This window comes from Triticum aestivum, chromosome 6D (assembly GCF_018294505.1).
Source record: "Triticum aestivum cultivar Chinese Spring chromosome 6D, IWGSC CS RefSeq v2.1, whole genome shotgun sequence".
Taxonomy (NCBI): domain Eukaryota; kingdom Viridiplantae; phylum Streptophyta; class Magnoliopsida; order Poales; family Poaceae; genus Triticum; species Triticum aestivum.
In genome coordinates, this window is record NC_057811.1 from 455,393,946 (window position 1) to 455,413,451 (window position 19,506).

Here is a 19,506-nt window from a genome sequence, read left to right on the forward strand (position 1 = left end):
CAAGTTCACATGATTACTTGCAACATGATTTCTCCCGTGACCTCAAGAACAAAAGTAACTGCTCACAAATAATCAACATGCTCATGATCAGAGGGGTATTAATATGCATAATGGATCTGAACATATAATATTCCACCAAATAAACCATATAGTAATCAACTACAAGATGTAATCAACATTACTAGTCACCCCCTAGCAACAATCTATAGTTCCGGTAACAAGATTGAATACAAGAGATGAACTAGGGTTTGAGATGAGATGGTGCTGGTGAAGATGTTGATGGATATTCATCCCCAAGATGGGAGAGTTGTTGGTGATGATGATGACGATGATTTTCCCCCTCCGGGAGGGAAGTTCCCCTGGCAGAATCGCTCCGCCGGAGGGCAAAAGTGCTCCTGCCCAAGTTTCGCCTTGAGACGGCATCGCTCCGTCCTGAAAGTATTCTCCTTATTTTTTTAGGTCAAAATGACTTATATACCAAAAGATGGGCACCGGAGGTGGGCCGAGGAGGTCACAACCCACCTGGGCGCGCCCAGGTGGGTTGTGCCCACCTGGTGGCCCCCCTCTGGTGTTTATTGGCTCCAGTATTTCTTAAATATTCCATTAAAAATCGTCGTGGAGTTTCAGCTCATTTGGAGATGTGCAGAATAGGTGGCCTGACGTAGCTTTTTCAGGTCCAGTTTTCCAGCTGCCGGAATTCTCCCTCTTGGTGTGTACCTTGCAAATTATGAGAGAAAAGGCATTAGAGTTACTCCAAAAAGCATTATTATGGATAAAAACATTATAAATAACAGTAAGAAAACTTGATGCAAAATGGATGTATCAGTATATCACATCATGTCTTGACCATATCACATCACAACATGCCCTGCAAAAACAAGTTAGATGTCCTCTACTTTGTTGTTGCAAGTTTTACGTGGCTGCTACGGGCTTCTAGCAAGAACCGTTCTTACCTACGCATACACAATGGTGATTTATCAAGTTTGTTGTTTTAACCTTCAACAAGGACCGGCCGCAGTCAAATCCGATTCAACTGAAGTTGGAGAAACAGACACCCGCCAGCCACCTTTATGCAAAACTAGTTGCATGTCTGTCGGTGGAACCGGTCTCATGAACGTGGTCATGTAAGGTTGGTCCGGGCTGCTTCATCCAACAATATCGCCGAATCAAAATAAGACATTGGTGGTAAGCAGTATGACGATCATCACCGCCCACAACTCTTTGTGTTCTACTCGTGCATATCATCTACGCATAGACCTGGCTCTGATGCCACTATTGGGAAACGTAGCATGCAATTTCAAAAAAAATCCTACGCTCACGCAAGATCTATCTAGGGGATGCATAGAAACAAGAGGGGGAGAGTGTGTCCACGTACCCTCGTAGACCGAAAGCGGAAGCGTTTGACAATGCGATTGATGTAGTCGAACTTCTTCTCGTTCTGACCGATGAAGCACCGAACGTACGGCACCTCCGATTTCTGCACACGTTCAGCTCGATGACGTCCCTCAAACTCTTGATCCAGCAAAGGCGTCGAGGAAGATGAGTTCCGTCAGCACGATGGCGTTGTGATGGTGATGGTGAAGTGATCCGCGCAGGGCTTCGCCTAAGCACTACAAGAATATGACCGGAGGCGTAAACTGTGTGTGTGGGGGGGGGGGGCGCTCACGGCTAACAATTGTTGCTGTGTGTTCTAGGCGCCCCCTCCCCACGTATATATATAGGTGGGAGGGGGAGGGGAGCTGCCATGGGGCGCCCCAAGTAGGAGGAATCCTACTTGGGCCCCTAGTCCAATTCGGCCCCCCTTTCCTTATTACCGGAAGGGGGGAAAGGGAAGAGAGGGGGGAGGAAGGAAAGGGGGGGGCGAACCCCCCTCCCTCTCCTATTCGGCTTCCTTCCTTAGGGGGGGGGGCTCCACCCCTTGTGGGCTGATGTGCTCCCCTCCTATGGCCCATAGGGCCCATTATTCCTCCGGGGGTTCCAGTAACCCCCCAGTACTCCGATATGTACCCGGTACAACCCGAAACACTTCCGGTATCTGAATATCATTGCCCTATATATGAATCTTTACCTCTCGACCATTTCGAGACTCCTCGTCGTGTCCGTGATCTCATCCGGGACTCCGAACAACATTCGGTCACCAAATCACAGAACTCATATAATATAAATCGTCATCAAACGTTACGCGTGCAGACCCTACGGGTTCGAGAACTATGTACACATGACCGAGACACCTCTCCGGTCAATAACCAATAGCGGAACCTGGATGCTCATATTGGTTCCTACATATTCTACGAAGATCTTTATCGGTCGAACCGTAATGACAACATACATTATTCCCTTTGTCATCAGTATGTTACTTGCCCGAGATTCGATCGTCGGTATCTTCATACCTAGTTCAATCTCATTACCGGCAAGTCTCTTTACTCGTTCCGTAATACATCATCCCACAACTAGCTCATTAGTCACATTGCTTGCAAGGCTTCTTATGATGTGTATTACCGAGAGGGCCCAGAGATACCTCTCCGATACTCGGAGTGACAAATCCTAATCTCGATATATGCCAACCCAACAAACACCTTTGGAGATACCTGTAGAGCATCTTTATAATCACCCAGTTACGTTGTGACATTTGATAGCACACAAGGCATTCCTCCGGTATCCGGGAGTTGCATAATCTCATAGTCAAAGGAATATGTATATGACATGAAGAAAGCTATAGCAATAAAACTGAACAATCAATATGCTAAGCTAATGGATGGGTCATGTTCATCACATCATTCTCCTAATGATGTGATCCCGTTCATCAAATGACAACACATGTCTATGGTTAGGAAACTTAACCATCTTTGATTAACGAGCTAGTCTAGTAGAGGTTTACTAGGGACACAGTGTTTTGTCTATGTATCCACACATGTATCAAGTTTCCGGTTAGTACAATTCTAGCATGAATAATAAACATTTATCATGAATATGGAAATATAAAATAACAACTTTATTATTGCCTCTAGGGCATATCTCCTTCAATTTCTTCCATATAGATAACTTAGTCAAATAGGTTGGTAATTTGTATAACTACTCCCTCCGTCTGGGTTTATTGGGCTCAAAGACAAGATCGGCAGGATCAAGGCAACCCGTAATTAGGTGCGTTATATTAGGCATTAGACCTCTTTAATGCATTGGTGCTAAGATGGGGTGCTAAATGCATTAAAAAGCTTAGCAACTACTCTCTGCAATGCATTGATGCTTCACTTTTGTAGCTAAGCCTCCCTCATTTAATGTTTTAACACCAAAACACCTTCATGCATTGGTTGATAGTCATTTTGCATAGGTCCATGCGTTTAGCATCGTTTCCTTCTGGGGTCACCATAATGCTCTCTCTCATCTTTAATTGCTTTGCCACATCCCTTTTTTGCCTACGTGGCACCCTTAGCATGGATACACCTTGGAGCACTAGGAAGGGCCTTAGGCAAACTCTTCTAGGCATTACCCCCTCCAGTTGATGTTTCGTTTTCCACATCAGTTACTGATTGTGATGCATGCAACCACCATCCCATCGGGTCTCCACCAATGACGCACATGCATGCATGCTCACACGCACTGGAACGCATGCGTAGCGCAGATTCCAGAGTTTAGCCTCCTTATAGCTCAACAGTTAATTTGAGGGGAAAATGTACGGTGATCTTCAAAGTGGGCCTAGTAAAAACAGGCAGATTTTTTTGCTCGCGGACCTAATAAACCCAGGCGGAGGGAGTAGCATCTGATAACTTATTTATACAACATATATAACTTAGTCAAGATAGGCTGATTTTTTTAAATTCCTAGTATCTCACAACTCCTTTTCATCATCCCCATTTTGCCTTTCTATTGTCATAAAAAAAATCAAAGAAGGGTGTGAAAAAGATGCATTTTACCAAGACTAGGTCTTCTCCTGGGTTAAGAACAACATCATTGTAGCTGACTGAGGTTGTTGATCTTGAAGAACCGCCCACGGGGATGTTAGCAGTTACGGTCGCGCAAGCTGGTGTGGCGGGCTCCTCGCCACCTTTGCTGAAGCTGTTCCGTGTGAAGGTGCATCTGATGCGCTCACGGCTGCTGCAACGGCCACCGTCGCTGATGTGGTAGAATAACTTGCCGATGTGACCGTTAATACTGAAGCAGAAGATTCTTGATCTGTCATCACGCCCCCGTTGCGTGAGTTGTTGAGGTCAAGCGCAAGAGGTCCAAATTTCTGTTGCAGCCTGATAATCCCAAGTGTGAGGAATTGTCGTAGCACTTTCCAATGATGGAACTTTGGATCTTCACTCGCCTAAATCTGCAATCTGATTGTGTGTATGTGCGCCATTTTCAATGTGTGGTTTCATCCGTAAAATATCACCTTTCTTTCATCCATAAAATGGAAATGGAACGAAGAATAATCATGAATACTGAGAAATTTCCCTCAATAAAAATACAAATACTTTCGCGCCAGCAGATTTTTACTTTTATTTTTTCTAGGGGTCACATATTTATTTTAAGATTTTTTTAGGGGTATAGCTAAGCTTTATTGATCATAGTCCACATGAAGTGGTATACAACAAGGATTATGGGGATGGATGAACCAAAGATGTCGCCCCTGATCAAGAGTGTTTGAAAACTTAGCTAACCTAGATGAAAGCAGATCTTTTTTTGAGGCAACGTGCTACCAGCTGGTCACAATCCAACAAGGCCCACCTGCACGCATGTTGCAAACCTTCCTGAGACTTGCTTCCGCAGCCCAACAACTGCATCCCGTAGCCCATCTCCAAGGCCACGACCTCGCCGAACAAAATCACCCAGAAACTAATCCGAGCCACACATCCCCGTTTCACAACCAAGCCAAAGCTCCCCACTCCTCCCCATTCCACGCCGCCGCACCCCGAACCCTAGCGCCCCATCCAGCGAGCGAGCGAGCGGGCGACAGACATGCCGGCGGACGCGAAGATCCGGTGGGGGGAGCTCGAGGAGGACGACGGGGGCGACCTCGACTTCCTGCTTCCGCCGCGGGTCGTCATCGGGCCCGACGAGAACGGCTTCAAGAAGACGATCGAGTACCGCTTCGACGACGACGGCAACAAGGTCAAGGTCACCACCACCACCCGCGTCCGCAAGCTCGCGCGCGCGCGCCTCTCCAAGGCCGCCGTCGAGCGCCGCAACTGGTCCAAGTTCGGCGACGCCGCCAGCGGCGACGACGCCTCCGCGCGCCTCACCGTCGTCTCCACCGAGGAGATCCTCCTCGAGCGCCCGCGCGCCCCAGGTCCGTCGGCGTTTCGCTTCTCCTCCGAATCAGCTGCTGTGTTGCTAGGCATCCTCTTTGTTTGGATTACTGTTAAGAGTCGAGATTGGCGTTGATCCAATCAGAAGTCTAGATACAGTCAGGTTGTTTTGTTATGTTTAGTGGTTACATGTACATCTAGGAAATGCATGTGCATAGTAACATTTCTAATTGGCTGGTTACTGGAAGTACAGTAGGAGGTAGATGTTGGAAAGACAGTAAATAGATTGTAGCTATGATGTAGTACCGACCATTTCTCCCAAAGTTTTTTGATTAATATTTTTTGAAGCAATGCTAGTATTGGGTACTGGGGCAGAATACTAATTTTGTACATCTGCTACTGAAAATTAGAATGCTGCTGATTTAAGCATGCTGCATGCAGCCCCATGTAGAATGACTGATATTGGGATTTTCAGTTGTGTTTCTATGTACTCCTGGTTTTGGAGTACAAGAATTATAATTTGAATACACAACTGGCATCAGAGAGCAACCCATGCTCCTCATTCCAGTTACCTGTGATGCGGTGATTATGTTTACCAAAAACCCAAAATTTACTTTCTGCGTTTTATCTTAGATAGTTTCCTGCTCTAGGTGATCATATAGATATCCTATTACTTCAGTCCAGTTAATGGAGGATGCGGTTGACTAGGTTAAAGATTTATTTCTTATGTAACACACTGGTTCTATGACATGTTAACTAGTCTTTTTTCGATAGCCCACCCAAATCTAACCATGCATTATTGTCTCGTGGATGTTGTATGTTTATTACTCTATTTTGACATCACTTGTGTTCTGCTCAGACATTAACACATACATTTGTGACATTGATAACTAGTTCTGTACATCTGCTACAAAAATTTAGAATGCTGGTGATTCAAGTATGTTGTGTGCAGGTCCTTGTAGAATCCTGATTATTGGATTAGCAATTGCAGTCTAATGCATTGTTTTTTTAGTACAAGAATTATAGTTGGAATACTTTAGTATCACACGAGAGTACCCCCATTCTCCTCATTGCAATTTGCTGTGATGTGGTGATTATGTTTACCAAATTAACTTTCTATGTTTTGTAATAGATGATTTCCTGCTCTAGATGATCATATATATATTAGTTGATGGAGGATGCGGTTGAGTAGGTTAAAGATGTGTTTGTTACAGTATATGGCACACTGGTTCTGTGGCATGTTAACTTTACTTTCTTCCGTAGCTCACCCAAATGTAACCTTGCATTCTTGTCCAATGTATGTACTACGCCTGTTATTCAGCCATTACTTGTGTTCTGCTTAAAATGTAGTAACACGGACCTTCTTAACATTGATAGTATTAATTTCTTCTTGATAATCTCTTCATTATTGTGGTTTTGAAGTCCATAAACCAATTAACTTTCTGAATTTTGTTTTGAGACGAGTTCCTGCTCTAGAGGATCACATAGATGTTCTATTACTTCAGGCCAGTTAATGGAGGATGTGGTTGAGTAGGTTAAAGATCGGTTTATCATAACCTTGCATTGTTGTGCCCCCGTGTATTTTGTTTTAGATGAGCTCCTGCTCTAGAGGAGCACAAAGATATTCTATCACACTGGCTCTGGGGAATGCTAACTTTTCTTTCTTGAGTAGCCCACCACCCAAATGTAACCTTGCATTGTTGTGCCCTGTATATTGTATGTCTATTACTCTATTTTGTCATCACTTGTGTTCTGTTCAAACTGTAACATGGACATTCTTAGCATTTATAGTAGTAATAATTCCTTGTTGATAACCTCTTCATTATTGTGGTTCCCAAGTCAATAAACTAGCCTGGCTTCCGCCCTCTTATTTGATGACTCTTCATTTAATTGTAGGGAGCAAAGCTGATGAACCAAGTGCTTCTGGTGACCCACTGGCCATGGCAAGCAAGGGAGGTGCTGTTCTCATGGTTTGCAGAACCTGTGGTAAGAAGGGTGACCACTGGACCTCAAAGTGCCCCTACAAGGACCTCGCTCCACCGACCGATGCATCGGACATGCCTCCTACTTCTGACGGCCCTGCAGCACTGAGTGGCCCTGCCAAGGGCTCATACGTTGCTCCAAGGCTAAGGGCTGGTGCTGTTCATACCGATGCTGGGCACGACATGAGGCGCAGGAACGACGAGAACTCTGTCCGTGTCACCAATCTGTCGGAGGACACCCGCGAGCCCGACCTCCTTGAGCTGTTCCGCACGTTTGGCCCGGTCAGCCGTGTCTACGTTGCGGTGGATCAGAAGACTGGAATGAGCAGGGGCTTTGGGTTCGTCAACTTTGTCCACAGGGAGGACGCCGAGAAGGCCATCAGCAAGCTCAATGGGTATGGTTATGATAACCTCATCCTCCATGTGGAGATGGCTGCACCTAGGCCTACTTAGTTACTTGCCTACTAAGCATCCAGATTTCCTACAAGTGTCGTATCATTATGGTCTCCGAAATACCAGTACTTTTGTGTCGTGAGCTTGTGTCTGTGTTTTGCCTTGTTGAGAATAACTACACTCTGTTGGTGAAAAAGTGAATTTCGTAAGGACGGCACTTGAGTTTATATTTCATCAAGTTTTGTATACCTGTTGCTTCATTTGGTTACTTCTCCACTTGCTAATCTTTGCTACCTGGACGATCAAGATCAGTTGAGAATCTGCAGATGCAGTTTTTTAGCTCAGATTTTTCACGAACTTTGTGTAACTCTTCTACTTCTAGCAAAAATTCCGGTGTCCTTGCCCGATAATAAGCACTAGCAGGTTGGTGAAGCATAGTCCTGGCGTGAGGGAATGCTATACGCTTGGTGGGTTCTCCCGTGACATTTCATGGTGACCAGTAGAAAAGAAAACAACTTCCGTCACTCATTGAAATCCGTCTTATACATTGGTTTGAGCGGGACGGAGGGTTCCACAAAATAGGATATGTATTTGATAATACAAAATTAGCATATGTATTTGATGATGATACAAAAATGGAAGAACTAGAAATGATAAAACGTCTCTCAACTCTGACGAATGGTATGGCCTGTAACTCTATACGCTCACGTCTGTACCGCGAAACCTCCTGTGTTCGAACCTGGTCATCATCCATCTTCCATGATCATTCGTCGTCGTCGTCGAGATGGGAGGCGTGGTGGACGCACATGAGCCACTCGCCGGCGACCTTCTCGAAGACGTTGGTGGCGAGCTGCTTGCCCCAGCTGCCGCCGCTGCCCCTCGTCTTCACCATCTCCAGGCAGGTCACGTACCCAATATCCCCCTTGACGTGCACCTCCACGTCCTGCAGGTCGAACCGCAGCGGGAACTCGTGGTCGGCGTCGCACACCATCTCCCAGCTCCGCATCACCGTCTCGTAGCCGGAGATGCGCCCTGCCGACGGGTGCACCACGTACACGTGCTCCCCCTTCGCCCACACCGCGTGCATCGCCGCCAGGTCACCGTCCCGAAACGCGTCGTAGAACCGCGCGTTCGCCGCCAGCAACGACGACCGCCCGTCCTCTCGCAGGTGTCGGAGCTCATCCCGGAGCTTGGCAGCGCGCCCGTAGTCCTCCTCCTCGATCGCCGTCTCCAGGTCATTGCGGAGGGTCTCCTCGTCGACAACGGGGGCGGTCGCAGTGGCGGTGTCGGCGTCGGCGTTGGGGCTCCCTTCCGCTGCCTCCCCGCTCTTGACGTGAGGGAGGATGCTGCTGGCTCTGCCTGTCATTTGAAGTCCTGTACTGCTAGAAATGTTTAAAGATAAATTGCAACATGGTCAGCACATTAATCATTTTTGAACTTTGGTCGGCACATTAATCATAGTAATATTCCTTGCGACAAACAGAGATCATGGCAACATGTTCCAAATTGTAGAAGGGCATAATCAATGTGGAAGTAGACTTGAAATAAGAGTTCCTTAACCTAAACAGAATGAAAGGAAGCAACTCAACCAAGTGGCAAAATAATTCGATCAATAAGAAGAAATTACACCGAGGACTAAGCATACCTCAGTTAGACTATTACTACATTGAGACTAACGAGAAAGTAGTAAAACGAAGCTATCTACTGGTATGGTGACTGCAATTTTCACTTGAATTGGGACTCGAATTCCTTCCAGGCTAAAAACTCCCAAGGTTCAGTCAAAGAAATGGTACTGTACCATTTTATATTTCTGCCTACTACTTGAGCTCATTTTCTGATGCAGGAGGAGAATAAAACTGTATCTGGCATAATTAGTCTTAACCAAAGCAGTTGCCAGTAAAGTGTGTAACTAACTGCAGAAGAAGGCCAAGATTCAGTAAAGTGTGTAATAACCAACTGCAGAAGGCCAAGATTAAGTAAAGCGTGTGACAAACTGCAGAGGGCCGAGATTCAAGAATCCCAAGATCCCACCTTTACCTGATGCTACCGGCCGACAAACCGATGTCCTAAGTTGCCAAAATACTACAGTACGTACTGTATTGCTTTTGCTCAATTCATCGCACTAATTGGAGATGGAAACCCTGAAATTAAAGCTTAGAGGGGAGAGGCCTCACAAGCGCTTTCCTCCGGCACGGAAGAAGCAGCTGCCAGCAGCGGCTGCGGCGGTCGCGGGGATTTCCGGCCGCCACCAGGCCCTCGCCGGCGTGGCCGCCGCCGCCGCCGCCATAGCTGGGGATGGGCTAGGTCCTGCCATGACGGGATTAGCATCAGGGTAAGGTTTTCTGCTTCCTGTTCCTTTGTTATGTTCTCCTCTCTTCTGTTCCTTTTCCGGGCCTTTCTTGGTGGCTCTTAGCTAGGCCCATCTGAAGCCCATATATGGATGATATTTTGTTGTGGTGGTGACTGGGTAGTCTTAGGCCCAAATACTACTATTCATTCATGCTCCCAAAATACAGTACTAGGCCCATGCATACATACCCCTCTCTCTCTCTCTCAAAAAAAAAGGCCCATGCATTCACCTGCCACCAATCCTCTATCTTTTTCACTTGTCACCACTCCTACTCTTTTTTCTTTCAAAAAAGACCAAAGTCCTACTTACTTTTTACACACGAAGAGAGCTTGCAATAGCAACGATGCATGGCGCAAGATTAGTGTTGGTCTCATGACATCATGCAAGTACTGTTCACCAATCTTGTGGGTGCCTCTGTATTGTTCGTGTTTGTTGTATTTTTCTCTAATTAACTAGGCAACTACTTCATAGTTGATGGTGAAAAGGCAAAACCTTTGTCCCCGTTTCTAAAACAATTCACTACACCAATGAACAATTAACTCCTCCACTCATGGTGGAGTTTATCCATGCAACACACCGCTACAACTCTCTTACTCTCCTTTTAAAATCGTCTAAATTGCAAGCAATATCATTATTAGCAATCTTGATCTTGATGGTGGGCTCCTCAAGGATACAAGGGTTACCATTGAACATCGCTACAGAGCTTAGAGACTAGAATCGTCGTCCACTGCAACTGGACTATGCAAACAACTCATCCAGTTAGCTTTGAAGAGTGAACTCAAGCTATAGTGTCGGTTCCTTTAACAGTTGCAACAATTTCCACAAAGTTTTGCCTTTTTTTTTTGCGCGGATTCACAAAGTTTTGTCACAGTATTTTCTTCTTCTTCATTTTCACTATGTTTCAAATATCGATGGAAAAATAACAATGAATTTAGGATGGCTTGCAAAATACTTAGTTATTTCGTAGGCGATCGACATCAGTAGTCGTTCGATCAATATATTCTTGTCTCGCTTGTCTGTCTTAGTTAGTGGTGACTTAAATGTAGATAGTTACTTCCCAATCACATTAAAATATAATAGAATAGATGATGCTCTTTCCACATTGCTTGTTCCCTACAAGTAATATAATAGTAGGTAAATAGTAAGAAACACTGAACCCTAATCATGCATTCATGCACTAGACACCACCAGTCTATGCAATTTCTTTTTCTGAAAAAAGAGCCCATGTAACCTGGAGCGGCATGTAGCTCTACATGTAGCCGCTGCTTCTTGGCACAGCGCCCCTGTCCACTGCCCCCGCCGCCGGCAGGCAGCACCTCTCCCCATCTCTCCCTGTGGTCAGTCACTGGTGGTCAGGTCAGTGGAAGTTTGTTTACCGATGGCACTGAAAGTATGGGGGGAATGTGGTCCGGGCCTCCGGGGGTAGAATCAAAAATAAATGTCGAAAGCTGCCGTCGCCATGCATGCATGCACGCACCGCCGGCCATCGCCTCGCCCATCAGCGGCGCTCACTTTGATACGGCGCCTAGCTACCCACCACCGGAATAGAGTGGAGCAATCAGCACGCCCGCAGAGCACGTACCCACGCAGCTCCTTCTTCTCTCTCTCTCTCTCTGCATCTGCCATGCCATGCTACAGATGCTGGCCATCTGTTGTGTCCCAAAGCAGGCGGGGGGTTCCGTGGAATTTTACTTACGGCGACCGCCGGCATGACGCTTTATCAGTGGGTACTAGTGGCGATTGGCAAAGGTGGTGGTTTGGTGATGTGATAACGTGCGTGCTCCCTGTTGGTGTTGGGTTTGTCCTCTGGCCCTTGCCCCTAAACCCCCAGCAGGCTTGCCCTTGGCGCCTTGCCCATCATCATCCACTTTGCCGCTACTATTTGTCACTTGTCACCCCGTACGTTGGCTTTGGCTTAGATTAGCTACCCCGCGTGCACGCACCTACCGCGCCTCCAACTCTGAGGGGATAAACCTGCGATGCCATAGCAAATAACTACCATGCATACGTGTCGATGTTTAAGTAATTACTTCAAATAGTGACCTAATTAAAACGTCTTATAAAAATTTACAGAGGTACGTCACTCTTGTAGATACGCTGCATAAATTGTGAATTCATCGCTACTGATCGATAGATAGATAGGTGTACGATGACACTGTCTGAAAATGAAGTGAATCTGCGGCTTGGTGCGGTGGTGGTGATAAATTATATCACATGCATGATCTTCTTTTATTGAATTTACGGGCAGTAGATGGGCAAGCACATGGGCCAGCTGAACGCTTTTGTTCATTAATGCGTGTCGCCCGAGCCTCGCGGCCTCCGGCCTCAGGGACCGTGGCCAAAGTTGCACTAATTTGTCCCGTGGCCCTTATCCCTAAACAAGCAACCATTTTGTCTCTGGCGTCTTCTATGCTCCGTATCAGTAGCTAATCACCGCCAACTGCTGCAGCAGCTAGATCAGACAGACAGATCTCGTTAAGCAGCAGGGGAATAAACTTGGCCCGGCGACAAGCCATCATTCCGTCTATTCCCTTCCATTTCAACCCACGATGTACCTGCCCTGCCCTGCATGCATGTGTATCCATCTACTGCATCAACGATATGATATATATACTGCACTAGAGTATTGCTGTTGTTCTGTTTTAGGGGATAACGTTGGTCGTCGTGTACGCAAGCACTAGTCAATTGCCTACGCCAGGAATGTTCATAGAAAAGAATGGCTGCAGCAGGGTTTATGCAGTACGTAGCAGGAGTTCAGTGTTGGCTTATGCCTTGCTTAACTACACCAAGAAACAAACACGTACAGCGAGCGATCTTTTCAAGCAGAGAGGCAAACACATATGTACAATATACTGTATGGGTTAGCTATAAGCTAGCTACGTCGGATTTTTAATTGCCAAATGCTCGGACCAAATATTCTTCAGACCAAAAGTAGAAGTCTGTATATATGACGAGTATCCGCATCTTGCAAGAAAAGATGCAGCAGTACTGCTCCTATAATACAATACGAATGTACGTACGCACACTGTTAGATATTCAAGCGTACATGCAGTGAGAGACGATGGGGGGAAGGAAATCTCCGGAGGCCCCAGCCAGCCGATCGGAGGAATCTGAATGTGCGCAGCAGGGTTCAAACGGACTAGCGAGCTAGCCGATCGTACCGCGCAGCGCACGCTGCTGCGGGGCAACTTTTTCTCGCTTCTCCGGTAGTGTCGCGGCTTTTGCTTTTGGCCTAGCAACCCGCGCGCGCCATGCAGATGCATATCAGCATATGCGTATGGGGTCTTCTTTTTTCCGGTTGAAAAGCGGCAGACAGGGAGCGCAGGCGCGTGCGAGCTTCCCGGCCGCCTCCTTTTGGGCCCTTGCCGGCCTCCCAGCCGCATCGCATCGCATCCATCGCCTAGGGACTAGCCAACGGACAGAATGCCTCTCCTTTCATCGCCAACTTGGCAACATCCTCCTGCTGCTTGGCTGCTTATGATTCCTGGCTTCCGTCCGACTGTTCACTGCCGCTACGTACTCTGCTGCACAGAGATATAGTCGGATACGTCGCTAGCACTGGCATTCAGAGATGTCGGGAGGCAGGGAGAACAGTGCCGGTGGCAGCATGGCTGGAGCATCCCCTGTTGAAGGATTGGAGCATTCCTCTCGAATGATCCATTTGGCATGACAATCTTTTTGATTTTCCTTTTTAATAACCGGAGATTTTTTTTACTCGGTCCATCGATTAAGAAGAATTTTTTTGCCTGGTTACTTAATAAAAATTGTCATCAATCCCACGAAGACCCACATACCACGCCGAAGAGAGGAACACTGTCCAGGTCGCCAGCAAATTGTCATTGTCATCATTTCTCCCCGAGCAAACGACTCCGACTTTACTAATTAGTTTTACGAACCAAAATACCCTTCGCAGGAAACAAAATGGGGAGGGGATGGGGGGCACTAATGCATGTTCATAAATCTCAGTCATGATGAATTGTTGTTAAGGTTTTTATTTTTTGAGAAAATGAAAGATTCCTTTTATCACCAAACATCACACCAACTAAGTAGGGATGCATACAACTACATCACTAATGAGATTAACTCACCAAAATAAAATATATAGCATGGTGGTTTCTCTAACACAATATATTCCAAAGCCGAGTCCCTCTTATAACCCCAACGCTCAGGGCAACCAAGAGATCATCCACATGCCTGGAGCTACACAAAGATCGTCCACAAGAAACCCCTGTATCGAGGGATATGACACTCATCGTCATCACCAAATTTGACCATGACCATGTCTTGGACTTCCATCTCGAAAAGCATGTCAATGACCCACAACAACATCTTCGGATACAAAACATTATATTGTATATCGTCATTGTCGTCGTCGGGTCCAGAAAGTAGCCAGACCTAGGTTTTTCACTATGGATACAGAAGATGTTGGTTGAGCCCTCAGCGCACCACCATTGGTGGATCCTGACAATGGCTATACCACCATACCATGCCATGATCCACCAGCCCCGACTAACTACAAGAAAATGACATTTCACCAAACCTGACAAAAAACACTGAGATTTCACCAAAACTGACAAAAAAACACTCCTGATATCCACCTGAGGATCATGACGACTACCAAAACAATGACTAATACCGACAAAAAGTGATCATGACAAGGCTATTGTATAGCATTCATGTAACAAAAGTCAACATCCATCAATAGCTTAATCATTTATGAAGGCTCCATTTTTTTACCTTTTAAATATAGCTTATATGTTGTAAAGGCATGATCTGAACAAAAGGTTGTTTTAACCACCACGAAACTAAAGAAAGGCGCGATGAGGGAGATATGATAGCCATGTCGATGAAGGATATTGCTATCTATTTATATTATCTATATGTACAAGTATATTGTTGTAAGTTCACTTCCCGAAAAGTCATTTAAATGTTAGTTAGTGTATAAATTGGTCTTTTACGGTAAATTATTGTATAAAGAGGCTCTCAGGGTTTCAGGGGCATCACAAACTATTCCTACGAAATCTGTAGTTTCACGATTGTCTCAGCAACACAACTTCGAGGCTTCCCATGGTTATGAGCTCAAAACAACTTTTCCATGACTATTTTTACAAAATCCAGAGCACAAACAAACACACCAAAAGTAAGGTAGATATTCTAGCATTTAGATTATGAATGAATTCCTAGTCCCCTTAGTCATTGGCTCGCAAAGAATTAGTGATAGGGTATCAAGAGTTAACACCTTTGCTCATTTTATTTCTATTGTATTTAGCTATCTGCTAAACAACATGCATTAGGCATAGGCACTATGATTTTTAGTTTTGGTTTCAGTAATATTCCGGCCATAGCAAAAATCACTGAGTCCCATTAATCGGAATCATACCTCCAGCGGGCAAGGTCGGCTCAAGAAATGGAAGTTGTGAGATGGAAAGAAAACCACGAAAAAAGAACTGAATTAGGGATCAATCCATACGCGGCTTTTAGTGTTTTAGGTTTTAGCTTGGCAATATGAAGTAAAATACACTAGAATTCAGCTGAAATCCGACCAAGTATTTTAAGTTTTAATTTCCTCTACTCTTATAAAAGGAGAGTTGGTGATGATGGTGTGCCTGCCATCCTGCAATATAGGTCGTCCGGTCTATATCTGACGGATAGGAAGGAAACTATGATAATTTACCCGCACTCCTCTCCACATTTGCAGATAAGGCCTTCCCTTGTTCATCCTTTTCTCCCACAAAATAAACTACTCATACAAATGCATCTTGATGTTCCGTGCAACACATGGGCATCTTGCTACTTATTAATTATTTGAATGTGTATATTGCCATGCATAATTACAAAAAATATTTTTTACCATGAGGCAATTATAGTAGTATGTACCAAAAAACTTTGAATTTTTCGTAGTTCAAATGAAATTTCATTGGAAACGGAAATCATACTATTTGTAGAATCAGTTGTCACAATGTTGAACTGGTCACATCTTTTATCTTCTATTTTAGTTTTTTCTTCCTAGATGATGCAAGTAATTGAAGGAAATATGCCCTAGAGGCAATAATAAAGTTGTTATTTTATATTTCCTTATTCATGATAAAGGTTTATTATTCATGCTAGAATTGTATTAATCGGAAACCTAAATACATGTGTGAATACATAGACAAACATTGTGTCCCTAGTGAGCCTCTACTTGACTAGCTCGTTGATCAAAGATGGTTAAGGTTCCTAACCATGGACATGAGTTGTCATTTGATAACGGGATCACATCATTAGGAGAATGATGTGATGGGCAAGACCCATCCGTTAGCTTAGCATATTGATTGTTCAGTTTTATTGCTATCGCTTTCTTCATGTCAAATACATATTCCTTCGACTATGAGATTATGCAACTCCCGGATACCGGTGGAATGCCATGTGTGCTATCAAACGTCACAACGTAACTGGGTGATTATAAATATGCTCTAAAGGTATCTCCGAAGGTGTCTGTTGAGTTGGCATAGATCAAGATTAGGATTTATCACTCCGAGTATCGGAGAGGTATCTCTGGGCCCTCTCGGTAATACACATCATAAGCTTGCAAGCAAACGACTAAGGAGTTAGTCACGAGGTGATGTATTACAGAACGAGTAAAGAGACTTGCCGGTAACGAGATTGAACTAGGTATGAAGATACCGACGATTGAATCTCGGGCAAGTAACATACCGATGGACAACGGGAATTATGTATGTTGTCATAACGGTTCGACCGATAAAGATCTTCGTAGAATATGTAGGAGCCAATATGAGCATCCAGGTTCCACTATTGGTTATTGACCGGAGAGGTGTCTCGGTCATGTCTACATAGTTCTCGAACCCGTAGGGTCCGCACGCTTAACGTTCGATGACGATTTAGTATTATATGACTTATGTGATTTGGTGACCGAATATTGTTTGGAGTCCTGGATGAGATCATGGACATGACGAGGAGTCTCGTAATGGTCGAGAGGTAAAGATTGATATATAGGACGATGGTATTCGGACACCGGAAGTGTTCCAGAGTGTATCTGGTATTTATCGGAGTACTGGAGGGGTTACCGGAACCCCCGGGGGAAAGATATGGGCCATATGGGCCATAAGAGGGGAGCACACCAGCCCACAAGGGGTGGCGCGCCCCCCAAGGAAGGAGGCCGAGTGGGAGAAGGGAAAGTGGGGGTTCGCCCCCCCTTTCCTTCTCTCCTTCCTCTTCCCTTTCCCTCCTCCGGCAATTATGGAAAGGGGGGAGGCCGAATTGGGGAAGACCCCAAGTAGGATTCGGCCTACTTGGGTGCCCCTTGGCTGCCTTTCCTCCCCTCCCACCTATATATATATGTTGGGAGGGGGTGCCTAGAACACACAACATCAATTGTTAACGCCCCCCCCACAGTTTACGCCTCCGGTCATATCTTTGTAGTGCTTAGGCTAAGCCCCGTGCGGATCACTTCACCATCACCATCACCACGCCGTCGTGCTGACGGAACTCATCTACTTCCTCGACATTTTGCTGGATCAAGAGGACGAGGGACGTCATCGAGCTGAACGTGTGTAGAACTCAGAGCTGTCGTATGTTCAGTACTTGATCGGCCAAAGCTAGAAGAAGTTCGACTACATCAACCGCGTTGTCAAACGCTTCCGCTTACGGTCTACGAGGGTACGTAGACACACTCTCCCCCTCGTTGCTATGCATCTGCTAGATAGATCTTGCGTGAGCGTAGGTTTTTTTTTGAAATTGCATGCTATGTTTCCCTACAGTGGCACCCGAGCCAGGTCTATGCGTAGATGATATGCACGAGTAGAACACAAAGAGTTGTGGGCGGTGATAGTTGATACGTCTCCAACGTATCTATAGTTTTTGATTGTTCCATGCTATTATATTATCTGTTTCGGATGTTTTATATGCATTAATATGCTATTTTATACTCCCTCCGTTCCTAAATATAGGGTGTATAGTTTTTGGCACGGAAATTAAAGAACACACCTGGAGGGAAAATTTCACAAGTTTTGGGCGAGATTACACCTAACTAATTGACATGAGAAAATAAAGGAGCTTGCCTAATATAAGGAAATGTAATCAAATCCCTAAAAAAATTATCCAAACGAGTGGTGCAACACAATACACCTTATATTTTGGATTTTTTCTCAAAAATCTATACACCTTATATCAAGGAACGGAGGGAGTATGATTTTTGAGACTAACCTATTAACCTAGAGCCTGGTGCTAGTTTCTGTTTTTTCCTTGTTTTAGAGTTTCACAGAAAAGGAATACCAAACGGAGTCCAAACGGAATAAAACTTTCACGATGATTTTTCTTGGACCAGAAGACACCCAGGAGACTTGGAGTGCAAGTCAGAAGAGCCTCGAGGCGGCCACAAGGGTGGAGGGTGTGCCCCCAACCTTGTGGGCCCCTCGTAGCTCCCCTGACCTAATTCTTCTGCCTATATATACTCTTATACCCCAAAAACATCCAGGGGAGCCACGAAACCACTTTTCCACCGCCGCAACCTTTTGTACCCGTGAGATCCCATCTTGGGGTCTTTTCCGGCATCCTGCCGGAGGGGGATTCGATCACGGAGGGCTTCTACATCAACACCATTGCCTCTTCAATGAAGCGTGAGTAGTTTACTTCAGACCTACGGGTCCATAGCTAGTAGCTAGATGGCTTCTTCTCTCTCTTTGATTCTCAGTACAAAGTTCTCCAAGTTGTTCTTGGAGATCTATTTGATGTAATACTCTTTTGCGGTGTGTTTGCCGAGATCCGATGAATTGTGGATTTATGATCAGCTTATCTATGGATATTATTTGAATCTCCTCTGAATACTTATATGCATGATCTAATATCTTTGCAAGTCTCTTCGAATTATTGATTTGGTTGGCCAACTAGATTGGTTTTTCTTGCAATGGGAGAAGTGCTTAGCTTTGGGTTCAATCTTGCGGTGTCATTTCCCAGTGACAGTAGGGGCAGCAAGGCACGTATTGTATTGTTGCCATCGAGGATAAAAAGATGGGGCTTTCATCATATTGTTTGAGTTAATTCCTCTACATCATGTCATCTTGCTTAAAACGTTACTCCATTCTTTATGAACTTAATACTCTAGATGCATGCTGGATAGCGGTTGATGTGTGGAGTAATGGTAGTAGATGCAGAATCGTTTCGATCTACTTGACACGGACGTGATGCCTATATTCATGATCATTGCCTTAGATATCGTCATAACTTTGCGCTTTTCTATCAATTGCTCGGTAGTAATTTGTTCACCCACCGTAATAATTCCTATCTTGAGGGAAGCCTCTAGTGAAACCTATGGCCCTCGGGTCTATTTTACAACATATTAGTTTCCCGTCAACTTGCCAATTTCTATCGCCATTCCCTTATTTTGCAATCTTTACTTTTCGTTCCCTAAACCAAAAATACCAAAAATATTACTTTACCGTTTATCCATCTCTATCAGATCTCACTTTGCGAATAACCGTGAAGGGATTGACAACCCCTTTGTCGCGTTGGTTGCAAGTTGGTGTTTGTTTGTGCAGGTATTCCGTGGCTTGTT

General features: G+C 45.1%; 2 protein-coding genes across 3 annotated transcripts; one reads left to right on the forward strand and one right to left on the reverse strand.

Moving 5' to 3' along the window:
* The first annotated feature begins 4,784 nt into the window (after positions 1–4,784).
* LOC123145827 (eukaryotic translation initiation factor 3 subunit G) lies at positions 4,785–7,840 on the forward strand. The gene is made up of 2 exons (XM_044565326.1): positions 4,785–5,272; positions 7,128–7,840. Exons 1-2 carry the CDS (start codon positions 4,942–4,944, stop codon positions 7,664–7,666), a joined length of 870 nt encoding a protein of 289 aa, XP_044421261.1. The 5' UTR covers positions 4,785–4,941; the 3' UTR covers positions 7,667–7,840.
* Positions 7,841–8,109: 269 nt separating this feature from the next.
* On the reverse strand, positions 8,110–9,980 carry LOC123145828 (uncharacterized). Of its 2 annotated transcripts, none has more exons than XM_044565327.1 (2): positions 9,781–9,980; positions 8,110–8,988 (listed from the first exon to the last, which is right to left on the reverse strand). In XM_044565327.1, exons 1-2 carry the CDS (start codon positions 9,918–9,920, stop codon positions 8,370–8,372), a joined length of 759 nt encoding a protein of 252 aa, XP_044421262.1. In that variant the 5' UTR covers positions 9,921–9,980; the 3' UTR covers positions 8,110–8,369. The 2 variants fall into 2 exon arrangements, with proteins under 2 accessions (XP_044421262.1, XP_044421263.1); XM_044565328.1 differs by having other exon boundaries at positions 8,110–8,985; positions 9,781–9,969.
* Positions 9,981–19,506: the final 9,526 nt, after the last annotated feature.

Coding starts and splice junctions, on each gene's coding strand:
- LOC123145827 (XM_044565326.1), top strand. CDS start 4,942: ATGCCGGCGGACGCGAAGATCCGGTGGGGGGAGCTCGAGGAGGACGAC. Junction 5,273..7,127: donor CGAGCGCCCGCGCGCCCCAG/GTCCGTCGGCGT, acceptor ATTTAATTGTAG/GGAGCAAAGCTGATGAACCA.
- LOC123145828 (XM_044565327.1), bottom strand. CDS start 9,920: ATGGCAGGACCTAGCCCATCCCCAGCTATGGCGGCGGCGGCGGCGGCC. Junction 8,989..9,780: donor CGTGCCGGAGGAAAGCGCTT/GTGAGGCCTCTC, acceptor AAACATTTCTAG/CAGTACAGGACTTCAAATGA.